The sequence below is a fragment of the Cyanistes caeruleus genome, chromosome 2, assembly GCF_971803275.1.
Source record: "Cyanistes caeruleus chromosome 2, bCyaCae1.hap1.1, whole genome shotgun sequence".
NCBI classification, from domain to species: Eukaryota; Metazoa; Chordata; class Aves; order Passeriformes; family Paridae; genus Cyanistes; species Cyanistes caeruleus.
In genome coordinates, this window is record NC_141702.1 from 75,240,748 (window position 1) to 75,267,879 (window position 27,132).

The 27,132-nt window shown below is 37.4% G+C and overlaps 1 protein-coding gene and 1 long non-coding RNA gene across 4 annotated transcripts in view; one reads left to right on the top strand and one right to left on the bottom strand.

The window, feature by feature from the left end:
- The window catches only part of LOC147654928 (uncharacterized), a 29,477-nt gene extending 21,445 nt beyond the window's left edge, over nt 1–8,032 (top strand). Inside the window, exons 2-4 of the long non-coding RNA XR_015283469.1 lie at nt 6,049–6,138; nt 6,850–6,915; nt 7,285–8,032. This is a non-coding gene — a long non-coding RNA (uncharacterized LOC147654928). The remainder of the gene's footprint in view (nt 1–6,048; nt 6,139–6,849; nt 6,916–7,284) is intronic.
- Nucleotides 8,033–16,931: 8,899 nt separating this feature from the next.
- LOC147654929 (uncharacterized) overlaps nt 16,932–27,132 on the bottom strand; it is a 48,691-nt gene continuing 38,490 nt past the window's right edge. The window contains exons 4-6 of one of the 3 annotated variants that reach the window (XR_015283468.1): nt 20,384–21,685; nt 19,496–20,243; nt 16,932–18,177 (exon numbers count right to left, since the gene is read on the bottom strand). Coding sequence is in view for 1 of the 3 variants with exons in the window: in XM_086877965.1 (XP_086734091.1) it covers nt 21,615–21,685 (71 nt within the window). In the remaining 2 variants the exon portion in view is untranslated. Of the gene's footprint in view, nt 18,178–19,449; nt 20,244–20,383; nt 21,686–27,132 lie in introns of those variants that run through there. The other 2 variants (XM_086877964.1, XM_086877965.1) reach the window with 2 other exon arrangements.

The window sequence follows — 27,132 nt, forward strand, 5'->3', positions numbered from 1 at the left end:
TTGTGGGTTTTCATGTCCGTCACCAAAATCTGACTGCAGCCATGAAAGGACAGTCAAATTTCTCTCTTGTTCTGTGTCACTGTGTTGCTGACTTAATGAACATTGCCACTCTCTCCAGGCACCTGGGATAGCCAGAGGGTTAAAGCCTAGCAAAGACATTTTCCCCCTAATTTCTTAGATTCTTGGCATTGCTTCTGAAATGTTGGCAATAGAGAGCCTACAGTTTTTCAAATTGCCCACTCTCAGCAGACATCCTGATTTAAGGTGGCCAGCTGTTCATCATTACTCAGGGCCCTCATTAACTTACAAATCTGCTGGACTCATCATTACACTCAGGTTATGGAGTAGTGTTATTAGTAATGCAAAGTGGAGTTGAATCCAAATGCTTAAACTGTTGTTCATGGTCTTAAATTTTAATCGAGTTTCTCCTCAGCTGAAATATCATTTTCATAATATTAAGGTTTATGCAAAGTAACCTATTATTTATTGTGATTTTACTGAAGATTAACATCAAATTAACTCTTAGTTAACAGTCAGTTGTTTTAATATAGTTATTCAATTGCAGGGACTTGAGAGATAATAGTGAAATGGTTGCATATGGTGCTGCTTATATTACTGGTTATAGATTTATTTATTTTTTTATAGTAAGAATTCAGCAAAATCTAAGCCTATGGATTAATACCACTATATTATCACAGACATTATAGAAGTGCTATTGGTATGTCTGTGATATTATTGTTAAAGCTAAGGGTTGTGATTTTTTGTCATGCAATTAGCAAAAATACAAACTGTCTAGCTAAGATCGCAGTAATGGGGCAAGGCAGTCAGCAACTTCTTGGTGCTCTGGGGACATCAGGGTATTTTGATTCATGCTGCCTTGCACAGAGAACAGTGGGTATGAATTAGTCTCAATTCACTGTTTTGCCACAGCAGTAGCAGGATGGTACTAATGTATAAGGATGGTGTTAGAGTTTGGTCTGAATCTGCTACTTTATCTTGATTTTGTGTAGTGCAGCAAAAACTTTTATTAGAAAAGTATTTAATTGACATTTTACATTAAAACCAAAAAAACCAAACAAACAAAAATTAAAAAAATGGGGTTTTTTTGTGTTTCAAACCCACACACTAGAAGTATAACACCTGTGCAGAAGTGGATGGGCCTCAATGGGATCAAAGGTGTAGTTTGGCTAGGTTTGTTAAGTGTTGTGGCTTTTGTTTTGGTTTGTTTTTTTAATGTTCACACTGCATAAACTGTCAGTAGGAAAGAAATGACATAAGAAGCAGTGTAACATTTGATCTTTTGTTTCTATGCCGTTTAAGTGAACTCTTCACTTCATTGTTCCCTAAATACATTTCTTATTTTAGTCTGAACATAGCCAGGAAAAACTTCAAGGTGCTGTGAGTTTCATATCTTTTTGTCTGTTAATTGAAATGCCTTCTGTCAAATTTCTATTCTGTATATTGATATACGGTAGAAACAAACTTTAATATTCTCTCTGACAGCTAAATACCCTGACCTTTTTTGACTGTTCATTGTTCAGCATGTTTTCCAAGTCTTCAATCATTCTTTTTTTATAGTCATATATTGCCACATCCTTTTTTTTTCGTAAATGCACCAGATCTGAATTCTTATATGCTTATTACATGGGCACACAGGGCTTGGGTCTTCCCCTGTGTTTCAGAATTGATCCTGTAAAGCATCTCCTTTCACAGCAAGTTTTGTGAAAGTATTTCCTGTGATACTTAGATGTCTAGAATTCTGCAACAAAGGACTTTGGATGATAAATTTGGAAAAAGAGGTTGTGTGGTTGTGTCTACTACCTGGCCCAAGAGTCTGTATTTTTAGAAAATGAATGATTTTATGCTTGAGGAGAGTGGGGCATTTAAAAACTGTTTAGGATGATCCAGATGTGTTGCTGTCCACCCTCTGTTTATCTGTAAATTTATTGTCTAGCATCTGGGATGCCTCTCCCCTCCCCTGAGCACTGGATTTAATATCTAGTAAGTATGTTAGGTCTCAGAACACATCTCCAGAAATGCTGTTGCTCAACCGTGGCTCCACATTTAAAACAACATTTTAAGGTCTATTACTCTGGGAGGTTTGAATTTGTGTAATGTATGCCATGCCTATCTTGCATAATTGTAATTCATTAATTAAGGTCAAATCTAATCCTTTACAGAAATCTATTACGTTAACAAGTTTACCCACCTATCAGAAAAAGCTCATTTGAAAACAAGATTTAGAATTCATAAGCCCATGTTCATTGTCTTTGATTGCATTGCATTCCTTTTAATACCTAACAGTGCCATAAATTAGTCATTCCATTATTTTATTGGGACTGATGCCAGGTCTACTGATTGCTGATGTTAAGCTAGTCAGTCCATTTGCCTTTGCAAAGTATTGTTCCATCACTGCTTGATTTTCTTGCACTGTTAAACTTTTTAGGTCTCCAGAAGCTACTGAAAATATTCTGTGGTTCAGGTTGCTTCTCAGACAGCTCTTTTTTACATGACTGCATATATTTTGTGGCTTCTTTTGTTTTGCTTTCCTGAGAACTTTATATTTGAAATGTTAAACTGGCATTTACATTTCAACAGTAACTGAAGATGATGCAGAAGTATTTTGTTATCTTTAAGGGATGCAAATACTTTTACTATTTCTTCAAATCTTCAGGAGAAAGATGTTTAATACTTATGCCCTTTTTTGCATTATCATACATAACTTGTAATCCATAGGCATTATTATTGAGATAATTTGTGTTCATGTTGTGCTTAAAAAATCTTTGAGTGCCAGTCAGAGAGATACTTTTATGTCTATTATTTGCTACATAAAATTTCTGTGCTTTCTAGCTTTTAATTCATATTCAATGTTATAATGCTGTCATTTTCTTTGTGTGAGTGTGTGTGTATTGACAGATTTTTCTTGTCTTTCTAAAAGTGACTTCTTAGTCAAAGTGACTTTCAGAGCAGATGGATTGTGACTTTTGGGGACATAAAGGTATTTTAGATCATCTTTAGCTATCTTAACTACAATATGCATTTTTTTTGCTTCTCTAGTGTGAGTAGACTGATGTTTTTAGACTTGACAAAAGGACATACTTACAAACATTACACTTAGGTTACTAAGTTTCACTTTTGCACCTGTATGCAACAAGATAATGACATCTGACTCTGAGAAATAGTTAATCCCCTTGTTTTGGGAATTTTTCATGTGCCCAGGTGATGGCTGATGTAGAATGATCATGTGTTGGATGTGGAATATTTGTGAGTCAGATTTTTTTTTTTTTTCCATGTGAAACAAGTGAAAATTGCAGAATATTTTAGTTCTAATATTCAAAGACCTCTAGTATTTGAGATTTAGCTTGTTTTTATCTGGGAGAACTTATGGGAGAAGTTTATGGTGTGCTCCTGCATACAGTGATGGTCTGTAGAGAAGCCACCTATATCTTAGATGGTGACCATTTATCTGTAAATGTTTGGGAGCTCTTGCTTCAGAGGTGGGATGGACTTGGAGAGCGGCAGTACTCCCCACATTCCTTTACCATCTGGTTCCTATTGGCTGGCTTTAAATAATTACATTTTGAAAACATTCCACATTTAATTCACTGATTTTTAGTGCTAACTAGTCTGGGTTGATGTACGTGAGGATCTCTTGTTTCCGTAAATAGGTCCTCACTGGCATTGTAGCCGTAATTTCCTCATTTTCAGGCCATATCTTTGGTACAGTGTCCCACTGTGGGCAATTTCTGAAAAGTCTTATGGTACTTATTTTTCTTCCAAGTTCCCTTAAGAGCATATCTGTATTTCTTGAGTACACATGGGCTCAGAGAGGGAAAAGTTAATCCCAAGGTCAAAAAGCCCCACTGATGTAGTGGAGAGAGTGGATTTTATGAACGATCAGTATGCTCTTGTCCTTGCAAGTTTTCTGTGTGTAAATAAGAAGAAGAAATTCGGGACATTATATTTGTTCAAGTAGATGCTGATTCAGACAAGAACTTAAGTGTGTGTCTCATCCTCAGAATGCAAGAAGGCTCATCTCTATTCAACAAAGCTTTTATGTCACCACTTAGAGATAGGCACATGCTCAAGTGCTTCCCCAAAATAGAAATGTAATTATTTTCTGTGCGTTGACTTAAAACACTTTGCTTAGGCTGGCACTTGTCATGTCTTCAGTAATCTGCTCCCGATTAGTAAGCAAACCCCTCTGTCCTTTTCAGTGAAGGGTTTAAAGCTGAGTTTTACAATGCACATACCTGTCTGTACTGCCTCTGTGTTTGCAGTACTGAACTTCAATGACAGATGGAGAGCTCAGGTGGGGAATTGCAAGCTGGGGTTAGCTAAAACCTCTGCTTGCTTACCTTTTACCTGTTTAATCAAATATAATATCAGACCTGATGGATTTTTTTATGTTAGTGCTAAGAAATAGCTTTTTTACTTATTAAAAATGTTGCCTTTGGAAAATATCTTTTGTCTATTTTTTGGGTTTTTTTCCCCTTTTGTTAATTTCACTTTTTATAGTGTTTGGGTCTTATTGTTTTGCTTCTTTGTTTTTGTTTGCTTGTTTCTTTGGTTTTTTTTTAGTTTGGTTTGATATAATGTTTATGTTGTCCTCAGCTGGATTATTCTGGAAGAAAGGAACTGTACTAACACAGTAGGGAGCCTTTGCTTAATTGCTGAGGCTTGTATGCAACAGGGCAGTGCTCCTGTTCATTCCCATGGCAGCTTAAAAAAAAAAAAAAAGTGGTATTTTTCAAAGCCAACTAAGGTGATCTGAATAGCTTTTCCCTCAAAAATGTCCAAAATAATTGGATTCTAGAAACAGTCCTTGTGGGGTTTTTTGTTTGGTTGTTTTTTTGTTTTGAGGTGTCAATCTGTTGAAAGTCATGTCAATACCAAAAATTTTCTGGGCTGCAATAGGGATAGGGTCTCCTTGGACAAGGTTTTGCTCCTGAAAAAAACCAAAAACATCTGTATGCAGCAGCTTCGTTTAATGTGAAAGTAGAGAAAGAGTGTGGAAGAGAGTTAAAAAAAAAAACCAAAACAATGTCTTAGGAAACATTGTCCCCTAAGACAATGGCAATGCTGCAGTTCATACGTAATATTACAGAGTTAATGTGTCCTCTCCTCTGAATGTTGTCTGTGCAAGTAGGGATTCGTTGTGTTTTGTTGTTTTTCAGCATGTAATCCTTGGTGAGTGCATAGCTCGCATCATTTTTAGGATGAGTCCATGCGCCTAATCCCTTGTGCTCTGCATGCTTTTTCTGCTCCTTTCATTTTTGAACAGATAGGTTGACTTGTTCTTTATACACATATGCTTCTCTGTACCCCTGTGAATCCTCTGTACCTCCATGGTTCCTCACAGACCACACAAAGTACTCCTAGTGCTCTCGTGATTGTGTGGTAACACACTAGGAACCTTTAACTCGTAAGGCTTGCCTAAAGGCAGGTCCATCAACTCCTGTTTGATGTGAGCCAGTGTATGTCTGTATTATCTCAAGTGACTCCACAAAAATATTCATATTTTATTGAACTCCTGCTAATATTTGCACGTGTTCATTCAACACATGAGCTTGACTGTACTAGCACCAGCACTTTGTGCAGGCAGCAGAAGCATTCAAATTTGAAGAACTCAGCCACAGGGTTGGTCTGGAAGAAAGGAGATGACAGCAGTAAAGCCACAAAACAGTGTTGAGGATCTGGGATGAATTGTGTCTTGCCTTTGCCTTCCTCTGTGTTGGTCTTTATTTTAATCTGTTTAGGAAAGATGAGTAAAGCTGTGACGTTTGCTGTGCAGTGCCACTGTTGAAGATATCCTAACCCAATTTTCCATTGATAGGCCACTGCTAGAGTTTGGAGGCCCCAAAAATTGCTAGGAAAATCAGACACAGACCATACAATAGTATTTGGATTAGCAGCAAAATTAAAATGATATTACTTTTGAGCTATTAAGCTGATATATTTGTCTTCTGCTTCAGGGTGCTCAGCCATCTCCCTGCAGGCGTTCTTTGCCTGGTTTTTCAATGATCTATATTTCTTTGATATGTGCAGGGGACCATCTGGGAAGATTGTCCTTTTGGGACAGAAACTCTTCTGGCTGTGAAGAGAGATGATGGATGCTCCAATGCCTACCTGTTACCTGTGAGAGAAAAAGAAATTACTAGAAGCATAAGTGTTTTTCTTTCCCAAATCTCCCTCCAGCCTCATCCTGCTGGATTTCTGAAGGTGTTTGGTCCTCCCAAAGAGGCCTTGGATTGGGGTCAGTAGGAAAGTGGGCACTTGCCAACACAGGGCAGTGGAGATCCATGTCACCGGAGGACGCACGTCAGGCTCACCCACCTGACACAAACACCTTAGCTCAGATTGTCTTACTATTCCTGGACTATATAATTTCCAGCCTGCTTAACAGTGTGTGACAATGTTTTATAAGGAATTTTGGGTGGATAAGAGTGGGGTGCAGAAGACAGAGGGCAAATGACATCTCCAGTTCTTTTACTGGGCAGGAACTGGATTGCTGAGAATATTTTTTCTTTTGATTCTGGTTACTGAACTGCTTAGAGACTGCAGGTGCTCCCTAACCTGCATCCTAGCCTTTATGCTAACATCTTGGCATCCCACCAGCAGTGCAGCATGAAGAAAAATTCCCTTCTTTCTCCAGGCCACATTTCCTCTGAAAGGACTTGAGGTTATTGTTTTGGTACTGTGTTGGTGTTAGTTTGGTTTTGGTTTCTTTTCACTCTTTGTTCTGTTTGCCTGTTTTAGGGGTTGTGACACAAAGCTCTAAGAAAATCCAGCTTGAATTTAGGCTTCTATGCCTAGGGCCCAAAACATGTTCTTTTTTTATACCTGCAGAAGAGCACACATAAGGAGTGGAGTACTTAGAGAATTAGTCAGATGTTCTGTTCCACAACACAGCAGGTGAGACTTGGACCCAGATTTTTGTTCTTGTTTAAAGCATTATTTTTGCCAGCTAAACCCATTCCTTTCCTAGAAAAAAAAACCCCAATGTTTATCATATCTCCTAATCAAATAATTGTTTTTTTTCTCATCATAAAATAGTTAATAAAATACAATAAATATTAAAAAATAAAGATAAAAGCATATCTTCCCCAAATAATGGAAAACCTGCCAATTTTCACTGAATTTGGTTATAGAAAAATTGTAATTTTGGATATTAAAATGGACACGAGAAATAATTTCTCAAGCATTAAATGCTTGAAAACAGAATATGTTACTGAGTGCTTTCCCTACCATATAATAAGTTTGTAGCTCTTTCTGCCTGTGCAGATCCGCTCTCCTGAGATCTCTGATTTTAGTTTGAAGAGGAAGGAAGATTGAAGAGAAGGCATTCAGCTATTTCCTTGTGAAATGTCATCATTGCAGGTTCCAACTCAGATTATTAGACTGAAGAGATGATCGGTATGTGGATCCTTATTTCACAGTCATCTGAGACTTAAAATACTGTGTAGACTATAAATTGGTTGGAAGGGTGAATAGAATGTCTACCCATGCCAAATCTAGATTTCTGTGGTCATGCTAACACAGCACTTCACAAATTACACAGTGCAGGATACAAAGCTGGATGGGTCATAAACTTCAAAGGCCCTCAGTGGGATCTGTTTGTTTTAGACTCTTAATTATGGCAAATTTTTTCCTGATGATACAATGAGTTTAGAAATACAGAGAGTTATGTGTGCTATGGATGGGAACACACTCTGTAGCTATCTAAAATGAGAGATAGTTTGATGTTGGAATTGGAAAATAACAGATATTGCAGGCATCAGAGATGTTCCAAATGAGAGTCAATGATTCTCAGCTAAGCAGAGGCTCACAGGCACAGTTAGGACAACTAAACATCTACAAAAATCTGGATGGTGTCCACATCAAGCAGAAACAAATTGTTGTCTGGGGTGGTCCAGGAGATATAATGAAATAAAATTTAGCAAAGCAAAAAGAGCAAACTAAAAATTGCAGAGCATACAAAACAAAAACATTTTCTTAAATAAACTAGCATAATTAAAAACTTATTTTGAGGTATTTGGCTTCTGAACTATCTAGTTTGTCAGAAAGAATCAAGCACAAAGTAGCCCTGAACAGGTATATGTTAAGTGTTCCATCTTCACAGATACAGACTTTCTAACTTCTTTCCTTTAATGTGAGACAGCTTGAGTGAGTGGGGAAACCTTTTGATTGTGCAGATTTTTACACCCATGTTCTGAAAGCTTTCACTGTTTATTTTTGGTAGGCTTGTAGTTAGCAGATAAGTACATAGTTGCAGAAAAGAAAACCTGATGAGGAGAGAATGAGGGGACGCTCTACCGTTCCTTAAGCATTCAACAAGGTCCAGTATGGTCTGAAGAGAGGTTTTTCCTTAAGATGTCAAGCCCTGCTCCTGCTCCTTTTCTTTCTGGTTCTCAGCCTCTTTCCCAGGTCTTCTGCCACCCATCTGAAGGCTGAGAACAGGTGCTGTGCTCAGAGAAAATACTGCTGCTTCCCACTCTCTGCCTCTTGTAGCCCTCTGTTTCCAGAGGGAGTTTGCATGCAAGTGATGCATAAATAAAACCATTGAAGCTCAGGCTGCAGGTTACCTGCTTGTTTTTCAAGTCCTGCTGAAATTCTGGAGCTTCTCATTCATATCTTCACTCTCTTGGGATGGGAATGTTGAGTCTTGAAGACATGAGACTGCTGCTGCTAGTTATTGCTAAAGTGAGAAAATTGTTTCTGCCTTCCATATTTAGCAGGTACCAGACCCTTAATAAGATAGAGCCAAACACCTAGACCTTGGCTGCTTGAAATCAAGGGATCCTGTGTGAAAGTTGCAAGAGATTTTAATTTTTTCTGTTCATGGAGCAAAACCAAGGTGTATACAATAAGCTGTGCTTGTATCTCAGCTTGTCAGAAAGAGATAAGGTCCTTCTGGCTGTTGTTAAAGGTCAAGCAAGGAAACATGGGTAAGTATAAAATGTTTAGTGTGACTTCAATCTGCGACAAAGAGATGCCAGAACTGAAAGAGGTTCCCTTTGCTGAAGAATTAAAAACTGGAATACATATCCTGTAAACTGATGTTTACAGGGTTGGCAGCACGCATAGAGGGAATTTCTCTTTTTTCTAGGAGACCCAAAGAGGATGCATGAGAGCTGGACTTGTCAGGCAACAGCAGACTTACAAAAACAAATTTATGAAATTTGACAGCTAGTGCTAGGAGTGGGGAATAGTGGGAGATAAGTAGAGTGACTTGATACCAGGTGGCAAATTATATAGAGCCTTAGAAGTGCTGTTATATGTGACTTGTGAACTGGTAAACTGACAGATACCAAAATCCCCAGCAAGGGGGACCATTGCTGAGCAGATGCTTTTTGAATGAAGCTGTGAAAGTGCCAGTACTCCATCCAGATCTGCCTATTCAGCACTTTCATTTGCAGTCTAGAAAGTAAACACAAAACTGCTACTGAATTGAAGAGCAGTCAGAAATGCACACTGGGAGAGTGAGATGAAAGACATCAGTTTTTCAGAAAACTGTCTAGGGAACACATGCAGTGTAGTACATAAACACAGGGAGGAAAAAATGGGCTCTGAAATACATTAGTTTAGGGAGGGAAAAGGTAAAGATAGAGCTAGTGGCTGAAAGAAAAAGGACAACATATTTAAAGAAGGAAAATCAGTGTGCACACAAAGATTCTAGCAAGGGATTGACCACTGGAACAAATTGCGATGAGTAAAAACAGCTTTCTGTCTCCCTTCACATCAAAACTGTCTGGAAGATATATTTTTAACCAAACAGAATTCATGTGGGCAGACTGGTATTGTTATTAGATATAAAGGTGGACAGGGTATATAATTCTAAAATGTCTTTGAAACTCTGAAACAATAAACCACTGCCTGCAGTGGTTTAAATTGAGTATAAGTCTTTATCATTCACTTTGTGCCTTCCCTCAGGAGGCTGAAGCAGTTATGCATTGCAGTAGAATCCCATCAATTTGAATAGCACAACAGTTCTGTGTAAGGAGGAGTAACACATAATATGGAGTTTCCTTACCCTTGCTCTGGTGTCTGCATTCTCGCCTGCCTTTATGGGCTTTGGTTCCAAGTCAACAGTTAGTTCACAGTTTCTGGGGTCAGATTTTCTAGCTCTTGGGACTCTGACGTGTCTTTGGGAGTCCGAAGTAGATTCTTGTTCTTGTTCTCAGCTTTCCAAGGGAAGAACTGGAGCTGTAATGACGTAGCATTAGTGTAAGAAACTGTTATTCTTTTTCCCTTCTGTTTTCGTTACAGAAAAATCAGTCTGCTTTAAGGAAATGAAGTTTTAATCACTCTGTAATTACAATGATGCATCAGAAACTTGTTGAATATTGTCACATAATGCTTCATTAGAATGAGGATTAGTTGTTCGTCAAACAATAAGGAGCTACAATATCCTTTTCTACAGGAAGCTTTGTCTTTAGGAGGGATGTTGCAATAAGTATATTAATATATAAGAATATTTGGTATGAAATGATGTTTTCCCAACTAATAAGAAATGTCTCCTTTTCTTCACCTTTTTTAGGTCATGGTTGTATTTGACAAATAATTCCATTTACAGCATATTGTTGCTTGTAAAATATAATAGTTTGTCCTTCAATGTCTAGAAGAGAAGACAAACCAGGAAAGTCTCTGTTTCTGGAAACTTGCCTTGTCTTTTTCAAGCCAGAGAGCTTATCTGGTGAGCTCAAAATGCCTGGCAAAAATGGGCTGCCTCTAAGAGACTCCAAAACCAGGCAAGTCCAGGGGTGATTGGAAGGAGAGTCCTGCATTTGCCAATTAAAGCCTTCTCACAGCCTTGGGAAAAAGAGAAAAAAAGTACACAGGAACATACGCACTTGCATGTCTGTCTGCCATAAAGGCTTTGACAGAATTTAGTGAACCATAGTGAATGTATACCATGGAAGCATCTGGTCTGTGGTTTCAGCTGAATGCCCTTCATTTCATTGTCTGTTTGCTTGTGTGTTACGAATTTCATGGACTGGCTCAGGTTGTTCACACTGCCTTAGAGGCAAAAAGGATGTTTCCCTCAGCACAGCACTCAATGTCCTTCACAACAGATTGACTTCCCTGGAGAAACACAAGTGTCATTCAAGCACAGACGATACAATGGAAATCTCATTCTCACGGTTTTTTGAATTGAAACAAATTTTCAATTTCTAGTACAAGTGAGCATTCCAAATAAAAATATGACATGGAGAGACCCAGTCAAGAATAGATTATGTTCTTGAATATGCATCTTGTAAGCAAATGAAAGGAAGCTGGCTGGAAATATTGCTATAATCTTTGCAAGAATGAAAGTGAAACTTTGTTCTCTCTCTAAGTAGCATACTAACTTTGGTGTCTGAATGTCAAGAGAGAAAAAAAAAAAACCACCATGAAACTTAATGTAAAGGAGGAATGAAAAAATAGAAAAAAAATGAAGATAAAATCCTGACTTTTCAAAATTCTCACATGTAACACTAAACTTTCAGTGCTTCTGTGTGGTCGGTCCTCCAATTGTATCCAAGTATAACCTTCTCTGAAGCTCTTGTTATTTTAAACATGTTTTTGGTTTCTCTTCTGTGAAAAAGAAGGATCATGAGCAAAACAAACGTGAACCTAGAGGAAATAGAAGTACCTTTATGGCCAATAGGTTTGATCACAACTCTCCTTCTAAGTTTCTCTGGTCATTTCTCTCGCTCCCCGCCAGCTAAGGAGAAAATGCATTTGTCTTGGCAAGGGAAGTGCTTTGCCCCTATTTCGTGAGAGTAATATGGATAATGAAAACTCTTGAGGGAAGGGGAGCAGCAGTTGGAAAGCTGTCATTATACCCTGGTGAAGTTATTTGTACCCTGGTGGGTAATAGAAGGTCCCCCATCTACTGTAGAAAAGACAGACAGTGTGGGAGCTGCAAATAAAGGGAGGTGAGTTTGTGCATGCAAGGGAATTCAGTCAAAGCAATTAGGAGGCCTCTGTGACTGGGACAAGAAGGTATAAACACTTAAGCAATTGAAGATAAAGAAACTGTGAGCTTTTGTGGCTGTTGTTTTGTGTAATTTAGCAAATATTCTTTATCTATTAGGTCTATGTGTGTAAAACATATTCAGTGAAGGGTTTTTATTCTTCATCTTTGTCTGTTTTTTATAGGCCAAAGCAGCTTCCCGTCCTTAAAAGTAAAACATTTATTAAAAAGCTCTGTTACACATGTGTGGATTAAAGGAACACAAGTGTTTTTAACCTCAAAAGAAATAACAAGTTTAAAAAGTCTTTCCATGTTGTGGTAAATTTTAACTCACCATTACTCTTGAGCATATTGTTGAGGTCCCATCTCAAGACAGCCATACAGATTTTGGATATAGAGGACTTGAAATATCAAAGAGAAGACAGCAGCTTAATGGAACTGGTTGGTAAAAAAAAAAGAAAAGGCCAAAGAAACACATAATATGTACTTCTTGTTAGGTAACCCTGGATTCATTTTTTTTCCCTGATGAAGACCAAGTGAAAAAATGCAAAACAACAAAATCCAAAAAAACAAATACCCCACAACAAACCAAATAAAACCCATTAAGAAGCAAAACAAAGAAAAAAAAAAAACAAAGCAGAATGAAACCAATCAAACAAACCTCAAAAAATGGATTATATTTCATAGTCATTTTGGCAGCATGACATCTAGAGAATTTGCAGGATGAAGAACCTGACCCTTCAGCAACAGCTATTCTTTGGATGTTCTGGTAGCCGGATGTTCAGTCTGGCATTTGCTGCACTGGCATTTCTGATAGTTGTGGTATCCAGAAAAGCTTAGACTTCACTGAATCAACATATTTGAGTAAAAACTTGTCATTAGAGACACTGAACTAGGGGTAATTGTTTGTTCCTATGACCCAGACAGATTTGTTGTGGAATGCAACATCCATGGCTGAATATCCTGCAAAGGCTATTGCTGAATAAATTATCCTTGTGGCTTCTTGAACACACTAAATATAGAAGAATGGAGCATAATACAAATTATTTTAAAAGGTTACTCCATTTCAGTTTGGTAGATTCCTTCCTGCTAGTTAGTAGAAGCAAGAGCAAAGGTAATTCTTGGTGAACCCAGGACAAAATATAAGACCATTCAATTTGGTGCTTTGTGTTTGAGGTGGCTGGAATGAGATTATTTACAGGGACTTCTATCAGTGAAATCTATCCTTGACCATAAGTTCCATGTGTGTAGGGATGTGTGCTCATGAGCACAAGTATGAAAAGGCCCAGTTTAGATTAGATTTCCCTGTCAGGGGAACTGGGTTTTAGGAAATCATCCAGATCGTTTCTTCACCTTCACAAAATCAATTTCATTTTGATGATGACAAGACTCGTCTTCCTAATCCTTGTAGATTCTTCATTCTGCAATCTGGGATGTGTCCTTTCTTGATATGTGAAATCTTACTCCAAGGGATAGACTAAATCTTTCTTGAAAGATTCCCAGTACTCAAGTAGTCTTATCTTCCCCCTACTCTCCTCAAATTTTTCTCTTTTTTTATTATTTTCAAGCAGGAGAAAGATAATTTTCTACTTTTCCAAACTATATTTCCTTTATCTGAAAATATGGGGGACTCTGTAAAGAAAACTTCATTTGAGAGAATTGTCTGCACTAGAATTTACAAAGATGGAGCAAATAAACTTTCAAAATAAGTTTACTGATACCAAAATATATTCATAAACTTTCATTTGCAGAGGTTTATGGTAAAAGAACTGCATACACACACACACACATGAAAAAAAGTGTCTTATTTTGTTGAATAAGCTCACACATTAGCAGATGAGGTTTCTTGTAGAGCAGTGGTAGTGAACAACATATGAATTATCTTTCCTCGATGTACTTTAAAACTGCACAAGGGAACCTGCTTTATAAACTTGTTCACTGTAACCATGAACACTCATAAACAATAAAGGCATTGTGAAGTGCAGCTTTGCTTTTCTTGGAATGAAATGCCCATTTTTTAAGTCTTTATTTTTTCCTCATTTGAAATCCCAATAAACTTTATGAGAATGTTGATTCTGAAATTCTAATTCTGCAAGAAGAGAAAACAAGAGTACACATTCAGGTAAGATTTATGTGATCTAAAAACACATACACTTCTTTTTTCACACTTTGAAATGGAAGTTGTTTTTAATCTACAGATAATAGAAATGTTAGAAACAACCTCCAGAAAATGGAGACAGAACAATATTTTAGTTTTCTCTGTAAAAAATGGTTTAGAAATAAATTGCTCACAGTTAAGTATGTGCACTGAAAACAGATTTTTTTTTTCTTTCCCTCTGATATGAATGGAAAGATGCCTCCAGTGTATGGATTAGAATGGGATCTTTGCTGCAGCCTTTATAATGGAATTGTTATCAAGAACTTCTATTATGAAGTTGGATATTTTCACAGCTAAAATGTCTGCTTTTATTATTCTCTTTTAGGCCTTAATATGATATACTTAACAATATTTTCAGCATATTAGGATTTAAATACAGGGAGACTTTTAACTTACACTTTGAATTCAATGCTTACAAAGAGTTAGGCAATTTTCTTCCTGAGTCGTCGTGTCAGATAAAGACTTATCCTTAACAGAGGAGGGGCACATTAGAGAGATGTTCTGTCATTGACAGTTTTGGGATTTTATTGCTGTTCTCCATTCTGTCCCACTCATCCTCTGCATTCTTCAGGAGTCTCCAATCCAAAATCTCTTTCCTTGTGGCTGGCTAAGTGTGACCAGGCACACCGTGTGCTCCGGTCATTGCTCTGTGCTGGACTTGCAAGGCTTAAATATCATGTGAGAAGAAATTGTGAGTGGCAAGTGGTTTTACTATCATGATGTCTAATCATTAGGCACTTGAGCAATCATTGCCCCTTATAACTAAAGATTTAAGAATTAAATTGTTTAACAGAGAAACAGAACACTCAGTTCAGAATATGCGCTCTTCTAAACAACTCACATGTTTAGAAACACTCAGGAACACTGCATATCCAACCTATGGCTATAGAATTTGCTGCTTTTTAACAGGAACAATGGGATCTCTAAAGACTAATTTAAATTATGGCTATAAATGCAATAATACAGTTTTTTAAAAGGTTTTTATTGCAAATTCTTGTCTTTCAAAATTTTATTTGGGTTTTAAAAAATGTTTCCATCTCAGACTAAAATAAATGCACAACCTGTAGTCATGCCAATGTGTTAAAAGTGTGAGTGGCCTCAGCAGCAATTATAGTATGGTAAAAAGTTTTGGGCTGGAAGGGACCTCTTAATATTTGTGAACACACCTTCCTCCCCTCCTCCCCACCATGGGTAGGGATATCTTTCACTAGGTAAGGCTGCTCAAAGCCCCTGTCCTTCCAGTTCTGATAATTTCTCTAGGTAAAAAAATCCACTGGCTCACCACCCTCAAAGTAAAAAACAAAACAAAAAATTCTTCCTTATGTCCTATCTAAATCTAGCATCTTACAGTTTAAAAACATTTCCCCTTTTCCTGTCACTGCAGGCTTTGGTAAAAAGGCTACCTCTTAAATGCCATCTTTATATAGGTCCAGTGTTAACAATTTTTCTAAAGTTAGGAAAAAATGGAAAGTAACAAACTTAAGCTGCTAAATTTGCGGAAGATAAGAAACATTTAGTAAGTCTGACTCATAAAGCCTATTTACACTAATTCTTTTGACACTTTCTCAGAAACATGTTGGTGGAATTTTTTGACCTCTGAAGATGATATGCCACAAGATTTTTGCTATCACCAAATATCTTCAGTTCTTGGCTACGGGTTTGAATTGTCCATAAGTTCATTTATTTAAATACATGTAGTGTTTCTAATTACTTTTAGTTATGTATACCTGAATAAAGGGGAAAACAATATGCTGCTTCTAGCAAGGTCAGCTGGAAGCTCTTTTCACTTGATATTATTCTGGTTCTGTCTAGTAATATTGCCAGGGTACTGGAAAAATATCATACTGTGACATTACTTGTGGTTTCTATTTCTAGTTGTGTTCCTATTTTCATCATTCCTTCACCTTCATCTTTCTGAGGACTTCAAGGAATAAAAGAAAATCTATAATTGGTGCTATATCCATTAGCATAATTATACAGAGCAGCCTGTGTAGTTGTCTTAATATGCTGTCCATACTGCAGAAACTGCATTTCAACTATAAAATGACTACTGTGGTCTTGTAGACCTTTGATAAGAGGGAGCATAATTACTGAAGTATACCTCTGTGATCTTTTCTCTCAGTTGTCTCTGTTCTGCTCTCTAACTCTCTCTGTTTTTTGTGTTAGAGCACGGCCATATTTCTGTTATAGTAGCCCCTCAAATGAAGACTTTCAAGTTTTTTTAGTAGTTTTTCAGTTGTTCTTCCCTAAATATTTCACTTTTTTTCCCCCTAAATGTGTTCTACACAGAACTTTGACCTTCAGGGATGGTATTTGACCAAATTCTTACTTGCTGCCAACGGTGTGGAGAATAGTCCAACAGTCTCATTTGCTGTTCACTACATTGAGAGAGAAAAGGTTGCAGATTTCAAAGAAAAAGGAGGAACTAAAGCGTTGTGACAACCAGCTGATGTGATCCATTTCTGTGGATATGGCACCTCCCGCCCTTCTTGATGGATAGGCAGGACTCAGGCTGGGCAGAAAGGAAACAAGCTGTGCTCAGGGGGATTCAGCTTCTCAACTGGCCTGCAGTTTGGTGGGATATCATTTGATTCCTTCAGAAAATTTTGCCTAGATATGTTGACATTTTGTTGTCTTTTTTTTGTTTGACAGGTTTTGTTGGGTTTTGTTGTGTTCTCCTGGCCCTCCTGTGCACCCCAGCTTGCCCCCACTAATCACAGATCTTTAACTTGGCAGTGAAGCAGTGAGAGCTTTGGCTGCTGCAGTCTGCTCTGTATTTTTATGCCAGTGTACATCACCATTCCTTTTTCTTAATTTTTTTTTCTTTTTTTTTTTTTTTTATTTAGGACTGCAGCAAATGACACCACCACATACATTATCATAACCTCACAACTCTTGCAAAATTTAATTGAGAAGTACCTCTAGTGCACTGACAGAATTTCCTGAGAAGTTGGTTCAATGATGTTTTTGTCTTATTTCCTGTAAACTCCATAACTAGTGCATTTCAGAAGTTCCAGAATGAACATAAAAAAATGGTACTTGGTGAAGCTAAATTAATGTTTTTCTCCATTACTGTGTAAAGTTTGTAGTTCACTATATCTGAATATAGATTGAAACTAATATGTAAAAAACATTATTTCAGAACGGGGTTGCTTGGAAAGCAAGACAAAGGAAATAAACTGCTAATTTGAGAAGAGTTGGCTGACCAAAAGTCCTTTTGCCTGCTGAAATTGTGTCCAGTTCTTTTCTTAGGTGGGGAGAGTTTCAACTGCAATGTAATTCCAGTTATAAAGTATGGGTTCATCCTAGCACCAGTCATCACTGGTACTTTGGTGATAAGGGCAGTGTCTGCATGATATATGATCTTTATCAGCTTTGTGCCTTTTCTAACATTAAACTAGGCTCTCAAGAGTTGTTTCCTGCTGTTAATATCATTGCTTTCACCAGCAGGTCTTTATTTGTGAATGAACTGAAATTGAAGCAAGTATTTTCATAATTCCATATTTTTCCTACTTGCAGGTCACCTAGAATTTTTTTTTTTCATTCAGTAGATATTATGCTTTGTTAGGGTCAAATTTCATATTATCCCAACTCTCTTGCTCACTGCTTCCTTTCAGGCAACAAATCTCATTCTGCAGGGGTGTAATCTGGTCCTGTATGAAGTTCTTTGAGCTTTGCAGGTCACGATAGTTCCCAGGAGAAGCAAAAAATGTGTGCCTTTTCTGCATTGGCTTTTAGGACTCTGGTAAACTGGAGCTCTAGGACTGATTCCCTACATGACTTCTTGTAGGAAACTCTCTCTTACTTTCCATATAGACTTGATGCATCGCTGCATTTTGATAACTCTTGTTTCAATAGCTGGCACACTGAATCAATGCAGTGTATTGCTGTTAATTCTCCAAAATATCTCATTAGTGGCTGAGAAAAGATGTTTTAATTCAGACACAGTACAGGTGAAACAGAAATGAGAAAGATAGGCAGCTCTTATCCAATGGTGTTGAGGCGTTGACTCAATTGTTTTATTTTCCTCTTAAATCTGTTATTCATCACTACTGACATTCTGAAACAATGAGAGAATTATGGCATAAATAATGCTGCCTCAATGAATACTCCCTTATCTATATGGTGAATATACAGTATTTTTAAAATACTAAGCATGTGCATTAAATACTTTATTTTTGCATAAAGTATCAAAAAAGGAGCTAAAATTGCATTTTCATTATAGAATAAAACAAGGACAAAATTAACATCGCCATTATAGTCCATTATATTTATTTAATTTTTTATTATTATTTAGCACTGGGGGATCTGAATAGCTTTGATAAAAAAACTATTTTTCTGACTTTTTTTGTGTAGAAAAGTTGTTTTGAAGAGTAGTTCTGCAAGAAAAGGAGTAAATTCTTCTTAAAGTAACTGATAATTGGAAAAAGATGACCCATTGACTTGACTGTCTCTTTACTGGATTACTTGTTATATACGAGCTAGAAACTGCGAACTGTATCTCTAACCTCAATTCTTCATCTATAAGTGGGGGTTTTTTTGATGTGTTTGAGAATAGGGAGTACCTGTTATTAACATTTTTATGGGGAATTTTCATTGGGATGCAAGATGACTTTTACTATGTGTTTCATGAAGCTTTTAATTTTTGTGCATGTTAATGATGCATTTTGTTAGATTTCTTTGGTTATTTTCTATTTTGAACACAGAGAAGGAACTTTTTAGTTCTATGATGATGTTCCCAGCTAAAACCTGAAGACTCTTAATATGCTACTGTTTATCAAGTCACTTAGTGTCACTTTCAATGTGACAGAAGAGTACAGTCCCTGAAGGACCTTCCCACACTTCATTAACATCTACTAAAAACCATTAAAAATATTAATGAGAATTGATTTCTTCAATAAAAAGAGTGATAAAGATTAAATGTGGACCATCAGATAAATGCCATGAACAACCAGCAGTATCAGGGATGAATCCGTGCAAGCTATCACCTTTGAACGTTAATGTTAACTAGAAAGGCTTTGAGCTAGCCATAAATATCAATCCAGATGAAAGCCTACACTTACAAACTGACTCAAGCAAATGTGTTGTTGAGGAAAGGCTCAGACACTTATATTTCCAGCAAAATTCCAGCTTAAAGTTTTTCTGCCTTTTCCTAGATTTATTGGTTTGTTTGTTTTGGGGTTTTTTTGGGGGGTTTTTGGGTTTTTTTTTGTTTGTTATTTTGGTTTTTTGTTTGTTTTTGGTTTTGTTTGTTTGTTTTCAAAATATGGGCATTTTACAGCTTTTTGTATTAAAAATCTTGAGTTTTCTGTAATGAAAGAAGAAGTCTTACCCCTTGTTCTTGCAGAGTCATCAGGACACAGTCCTGGGCTCTTTACCTAGTATTTTCTGCCTCTCTTGTGTCTAAGACAAAAGATGGTTGCAAAATGAGCTGGACTTGTTGCTCCTGAATGAAAATAGAAGTTGGGTAGAACCAGGTGGCTGTTCACTTGCTTTCACTGTTGCTGTTCTTTAACCATCTGACTCAGTGCATTGCTCCATTGGAGATACCAGATCTTGACTCTTAGAAATCTTCAACAGAGATATTTTGTAAATTGTTAAGAGGTTTGTTCATGTGCTAAACTTGTGTTCTCTTTCACCCTCTATGTGGGGTACCTGGAAAAGTGTGTTTCTCTTCTGTCATCAAGGTGCCAGTTTTATGCAAAGGAGTCAGAGGTAGAAAGACCTGGTGGGATTGGCTTTATCATTCTTTCAGTTTGCTGTCTTGCTGAACACTAGCTAGAAACCACTGGCTAATAGCTACAGATCCTATTTTTTGTCCTTTGTGTTCAGTAACTTGGACAGAGTCAACCACTTCTGTTGCATTGACTGGCACAGTCCCACATGAAACAGAAAACCACACTGACCTGAGGAGATCCCATGATTCAGGTGTGCTGATTCCCTAAGTTTCCCCAGAAGTTACCCACTTTTTGAGTAGTGTTTAGCCCTCTTCTGAAATAAAACAAACCAGCCCAGATAGGCTTTCTTTCTTGAAATGTTCTGGGAGTGTTGTTTCTGAAACACTCATGTCCTCTGTTGTCCTGAAAAACTCTTTGCTTCAAATTGCTTCCAACTTCACTTATGCTGCTAAATGAAAAACAAGAAACACCTAGTAAATTGTTGGCACTCCGTGATCAATTAATAATCGTTACTTCTTTTCAAAGTGGCTGCAGACTGTACACCAGGGATCTGCATCAATAGCAAAGAAATCTGTCAGTGCTACTTACAGCTTGAAAGCTCTATCCTGTTCATTTGTTGAGCTCCCAGAGTGCTTGTTCCTTTGCATTCCTCAGGTTTCTAAGATTCCTTTAGAAAAACAGAACAGTCTGGCTTAGTTCTGTGTAGTGCTTGTAATGGTATGTGTCCTATGCCTGATTTATAGATATATATATATATAGCATTCCTGGAGGGGTTTATTATCTTATGAATATTAATGATCTTACTATCTTATGGCTATTAATGATCTTATTATCTTACGTGCAAGCCTCTCCAAGATTAGAAAATGCAGACCTAGGTGACTCCCAGTGCAAATAATTTTTAACATCTGTCTGCCCTGAACCTCCAACAGCCATGGCTGAGTTAGGACGTGACCTAGCCCAAGGGAACTGGGACCAGTGGCAGGAGTTTTAACAATGTATAGTCTTGCCTGGGTTTTGAACAGCTTGCTGCAAACCATGGCTGGTGTTGATCTGGTACCAGCCTTAGCAAATTAATTGCTACATTGCAGCTGTTTATACTCATTATATGTCCATGTGTTTCGTATTTAGAAGGTGGCAACCTTAAAAAGACCTTGAAAAATTTCCTAGTCCATGCTTCTATCCCTGAGGCAGATCAGCTATGCCTCAATCTTCTCTAATGATGTTTGTTTGTCAGGCCTGTTGTCAAAAACCCCTCCAGTGGTGGTTCTGCCAATGAACTCAGGCAACCTCTTCAGTGTTTTTCTCTCCCTACTGCTGGAAAGACTAGCCTGAATCTGACAGCAAGAGAGATTCATGTTGATCATGACTATTGCTGTTCATTGGCAAAAGACGTTGGAAAATAATTTATTTTCTTGTTCTTTGCAGCAGTACGTAATCTATCTGGAAGATGTTAGCTTTCAGCCTTCTCTTCCTTATACTGGGCAGCACCAAGTCCTGTAAGCTTTCCTTGGAGGACAGGTTTTGCAGTGGCTGAGGATTTTTTTGCCTTTCAACTGTCTTCACCTTCTTGAAAGATGATAGCCAAACACAGAAGGACCCTTCTTAGTCCTGAATAAAAGTATTTTCAGGCTCTGTTTCTTTTTTCAAATCCAACTGAAGGCGTTGTTTTCCAGGAACAGAATGAATATTGTACTCATGGCATGCTGTAATCCCCAGATCCCTTTCCAGAGAACTGCTGTGCTGAGACATTCTCCATCCCATATAGTCCCCTGGGTTACAGTTGTTTTGGATAAATTACATTCTCTGCTTCCAGATCAGTTTATGCACCTGTATCCCTAATGCTGGCTTTTGAAACTTCTCCATCCTTGATGCCATTTGCTAAACTAAATTCTGGAAAAGATTTCAAGAAGGTAATTTAAGATTAAAAGCACACATAACAAAACAGCAAAGTGATCTCATTGCAAATAATTCCACATATTTCCATTAGAGCCTGGTAGAGATCTAGAAGCCCAAATGTAACAAGCCAAAAAAAATCTGAACTTTATTTTAGTTCTGTGGTACAACAGGACCCAAGAGAGCTCATTTCAACACTTTGCTAAGCTCTTGATGATAAGTTGTGGGAAGCAAAGATGTTCTTTTTTCCAGCATGAGAATTCCCCCATGTACACTCTGACAGTAATGGGCTCTCCATGTGTGATGTATAAACTTGCTCTTTTTGGGTGGATGGTTTATAAATATAAGGAAACCATACCCATACAGACATTGATTTTCTTTAGTTTCCTGGTTAAACTCCTTGCTACACTCAGCTGTGCTTCTCGCTGCCTCTTCGAAGAGAATAAACTGTAAATAGAGGATTTACTTGAAAAAGAAAGGGTGCAAAGTGAAAAAAATTCTTATGTGTGATACATGATAAAAGATATGCTTCTGTTTGAAATTAGTATGTGTGAAAGACACACATCTAGTAGAATATCTGAAGAGTAAGGATGACCACCTCTTTGTTTTTAATTGAATTGCAATTTTCAGTCATCAAAGGAAGAACTTTCATACTGATCTTGATTCTTACTGCAATAAAACAATCATGTCTTTGTAACCCTGGTGAGAAGTTCAGAGCTGAGCTGTAGATATTTAGTATTGTCTTGCTGTACTAAACAGTCTTTTAAGCTTGTAAAGGGACATCATTCTTTCATTGAACAATAGATAATAGAGAGATATGTCTATTATGATATAATAAATAATTATAATTATAATAGATATAATTATAGACATGTCAGAAGAGTGATGGATATGTATTTAAACTGCTAGAGAGTGGCTAGCTTCCATGAGTTTCACATTCAGTGTTAGTCATTTAGATGACCAAAGAATGACACTTTGGCTGGATGGTCTCTACTGTAAACAAGAAATAAGGAAAGTTTCCATAGAGTAATTAATGTAATTAAGGTTTGGTATTCCTACTGGGGAGATAAACATCTTCATATCTGAAGGTACCTGGGTTTTTCCTTTGGCAAAAATTGTCCCTGTGTAACTCACATGTAACTCACAATCCTAATACCGTAGTGTCTGAAGAACTACTCAAAAATCATAAGAGTTAGAATACCTCTTCAACATACAGAAAATTGCAATGTACTTTTGTTTTGTTTTTTTTTTTAACTCTCCAAGTTTAACCATCTCTTACTGTGATATGTACTACACCTTTTTTGCCTGGACCCTGACAGGTAAACACAATAATTTCTTTATTTGCTTGGAGATTTATGATAGCACGGGAATAGCTAGTTTACAGAATATAACAGCAGAGTTCTCTGTGTCCAAGCTTTTGAATCCCTTTTGAATCTCTTTAGCTCAGTATGAAAATTATTACCCATGGTAACTAGCTTCTGCCTCTTTGTGTGGGCAATAGGTAGGCTGAGGTAGCATTGATAAAATCTCTGAAATTGGTGGTAGGCAAGAGACAAAAGTGCTCCCTTGAGTAGGCATGTACTATGACTCATTGTAGCTGTCACTGGTGGGAAGAAAAATAAGAGGGTATTTCCTCTACAGAGTTGACTAAGTTGAAGAAATACACAGAAGACTAGAAAGAAAGTTTTAAAGCTGCTTTCCTCCTCCCCCTTTTCTTGCTTCACTGAAGCAGTCTGATACAGGTGCCTTCTAGTTTTTGGTATTTGAGCTTACCTTAGAGAATTGAAAGAAATAAAGTAAACTTTGGGCTTAATAGAGCTCCCCTTAATTCTACTACATAATGTAGACTAATAGTACTTTAAAATAGTCACTTGGAATGTTAATGATCTTAATAACCCATTAAAGAAAAAAGTGCTAAACTACCTCCTGAGAAAGCTGAGTTTTACCATAGGTATACAAAAATATCCATCTTCAGAAGAATTTTACTTTTAAAATTAAGGTCCTAGATAGGTGGATGCAATTTGTTAAGAAATATCTAGCTATACTGATGAAAAAAAACCCAAAAACAAAACAACCAAGCAAAACCTTTCCAGTTTAAACAGTGTAATCCGTATCTACGGAAAGAATATCCTTTTGTCTTCAGAATTTCAAAATGGATGAGAGCATTTATGCTATCTACTTCCTTTCAGTACAGGTGCTGTGCACATTCATTACTGATGGAAGCTGTCACTGGGCAGGGTGCTCTGCCTGTGATCAGAGACACAGCTGGGCCCAAGATTAGTAGGGCTTGACTTAGTAGAGAGAGATTAAATGAGACTAATGCCCAATATCCTCCCTATGGTAGATGCCACTCTTCATGCCTGTAAGAACTTGGGAGTCCTTAAATGTTCATCAGTGTTTTTTCTTCCAGTCTTAAGAGCTCAGTTTTCTATTTTGGATCCCATAAGGAGGTCACCAGGAGCTTTGACTTATCAAGACTTGTGTCTCACCTTGACAGGTCTGCATTGTAGATGGCAGCAGTGACTTGCATCTACAGTGTTCAATGGGCTGATAACTCACTGAGGCTCTTCCTGGCTTAGGAGTTTAACAGCTGCAGCAGATCAACTGCTGTACTATCTGTCTTAGTAAATTGCCCTTCTGTCTTCCATGTCACCCAGTATCACAGAGAAGGGCCATGTTATTATAAACTGGCAGAAGACTGAAAAGCAAAGAGTGAAGATGTGTATGTGGTTTCTTATTTTACACAATAATTTTAAATGAGTGTGAAGAGAGCACAGAGAGGTTAGAGGTTGAAAGCCTATAGAGGAGAAAATAGACAGGATGTGTTTGTGATGCTGGACTTAGCTTTGTTCTGCTGGCTCAGTTCTCACAGAAAACAACAACTCTTTATTGCCGTATTAACAGCATTAGCTGTTACCCTGAGCAAATCTTTATTCCTGACACACCTGGCCAATGGCCTAGGCAATATTTTTATACTTAGTCACAAAGAATTATGTGTTTACCAAAAAAAAAATAAATCCCTCCTGTGGTGATTTAGTGTTTGTTGTTTTGGTTTTGCTCCTTTTTTTTTATTTTTTTTTTTTCTTGTACTCTTGGCTAAATAGGAAGGTTCTAAGAAAAAACATAAACCACCACCACCAAACAATATTTTCCTTTATTCAGGGGAAATGTTAGATTTTAGATTCTTGTATATCTGAACCCTTTATTTTAGAGGTAAAATACAGAGAAGTAAAGTGAAAAAAATCTCTCTAAACCTTGAACACATGTATTTTTTTTAAACATGTATGTATTTTTTAAATGAGAAACAAAATATAGTGAAATCCACAAACCTTTAAAAAGCACATTATTTTATTTAAAACTTAGACAACATAGATATTTCACCCATCTATACCAGCAGACAGAACAAAGATGGATTACTTTTTTTGACAGAAAAGGAGGCGTGGCCAGCAGGTTGAGGAAAATGATTCTCCCCCACTACTCTGCTCTCATAAACCCAGCCCGGGGTACTGGATGTTATTCTGGGGCTACCAGTATAAGAAGGGAGCAGACCTGTTGGAGGGAGTCCAGAGGAGGACCAGGAAGATAATCAAGAGCTGGAGATCCTCAACAGTGAAGAAGACAACTTAAGAGTGTTGAGGTGGTTCAACCTGGAGAAGAGTGGGCTCTGGGAAAACCTTGTAGCAGATTTCCATTATCTGAAGGGGGCCTACAGGAAGGCTGCAGAGGGACCCTTGCAGACAAGGGTGTATAGTGATGATGAGGGGAAATGGCTTTAAACTGAGAGTAGAGTTCATTTAGATCTTAAGAAGAAGTTCTTTACTGTGGGTATGGAGAGGCACTGGATCAGGTTTCCCAGAGAAGCTGTGGATGCCAAGTGTTCAAGACCAGGCTGGAAGAAGGTTTGAGCAATCTGATCTAGTAGAAGCTGTCCCTGCCCAGTGCAGGGCTGCTGGAACTAGATGAACTTTAAGGTTTCTTCCAACTCAAACTATTCTGTCATTTTAATTTACTGCATCTGGATATACTACTGACTAAAGGTGTTTTCACTGTCTATTTCTGCCCCAATGTCATACCATACTGATCCATTGGTTCTGTCATCAGAACTATATTGTGCCTTTGTGCTCTTGGAAAACTTGTGAATTTAGCACTGCCTTAGATGCTGCTGGCTGATGAGATTTCTGACCCAAAGTATTCATTGTGAGGAAGCAATGCCCAGAAGCCACTGCCTCCTTGTCTTTAGCTCTGCTCTTCAGTGGTGGCGTGATAGAAAACCACACCTTCTATGATGTGACTCACATATTTCCCTTTCAATATTTATGTGTCTTCTTCGCTTCTGACTTTGTGAGCTCCTGCACAGAGTGACAGGAGTACCTTCTGCTAAGATAAGGGTCTTTTCCAATACAAACCCCTGTTATTGTCAAAGATGGAAGAGTGAAACCACAGAAGGACTTTGAAGGGGCTAGAAGAAGAAAGGGATGTGAATTCTGTTTTGTTAAATTCTTGGGACTGATGATATTATCTGATTCTGGACTCCCTCTTTAATGAGTGTATAAAATTTTGTGGTCATAAAGGTCCATTTGAAAATTGGAGCCTTACAAGGAAAACTGACACTGGAGATGTGGGCTGTTTTTTTGCTTTTTCTATACAAGAAGGTAAAGATAGTGGGTATCAAGGTAATTTTACATGGCAATCAAGGAAAAGCAAAAAAAAGGGTGCTCATCAGTTTTGTTTTCAAAGGAACCTATTTCAAGTTGAATTGTCTTTGAGTTATACAATGCAAAGAGGGTGAGCTGGGGACATGCATGAAAGGAAGAATCAGCTGCTATATGATACAGTTGGCTGTTTCCTAATGTTTCTTAATGAACAAGAGAATGAGACTGGGCCTTAAAATAGAATTTGGGGGAGGGAGGAGAGACTAAAGTTCCCTAAAGCATAATTAACTAGAGAGACACTTTTCTATACTCATTTATATTAATCTTCAAAAGTGAGAATAAAAGTAGGAGAAAAATACAAAGGAGCTAGGGTGAAGTAATTTTCTCTACTTTCTTAATACTTACAAATTAAGTCTTGCTTAAAAAATAGGAAAAGAAAAGAAAAGGTTGACTTCAAGGAAGGGCCTTCAGGGCAACAATATAAAATTATATGGATATTTAACTGCGCTGTATCATGGTGCCATAATTAAGACAAAGTACCTTACAATTATTCCTTCAACCAGGTTAATGCATACTGTGAGTTTGAATTCAAAATTAATATATATTAATGTTAAAGAAGATTAAAAAGAACCCCAAACCACAAAAAAAAAAATCCTGAAAGGCATATATTATAAACAGATTAACAATATCAGTTTATAGATTAAGAACCTTGTTAAATACTGTCTCACACTGTAGACAGTGTGACAATTTGTTTGTGTGTCTCCTTCTGTGAAGACAGTTAGCAATATTTGT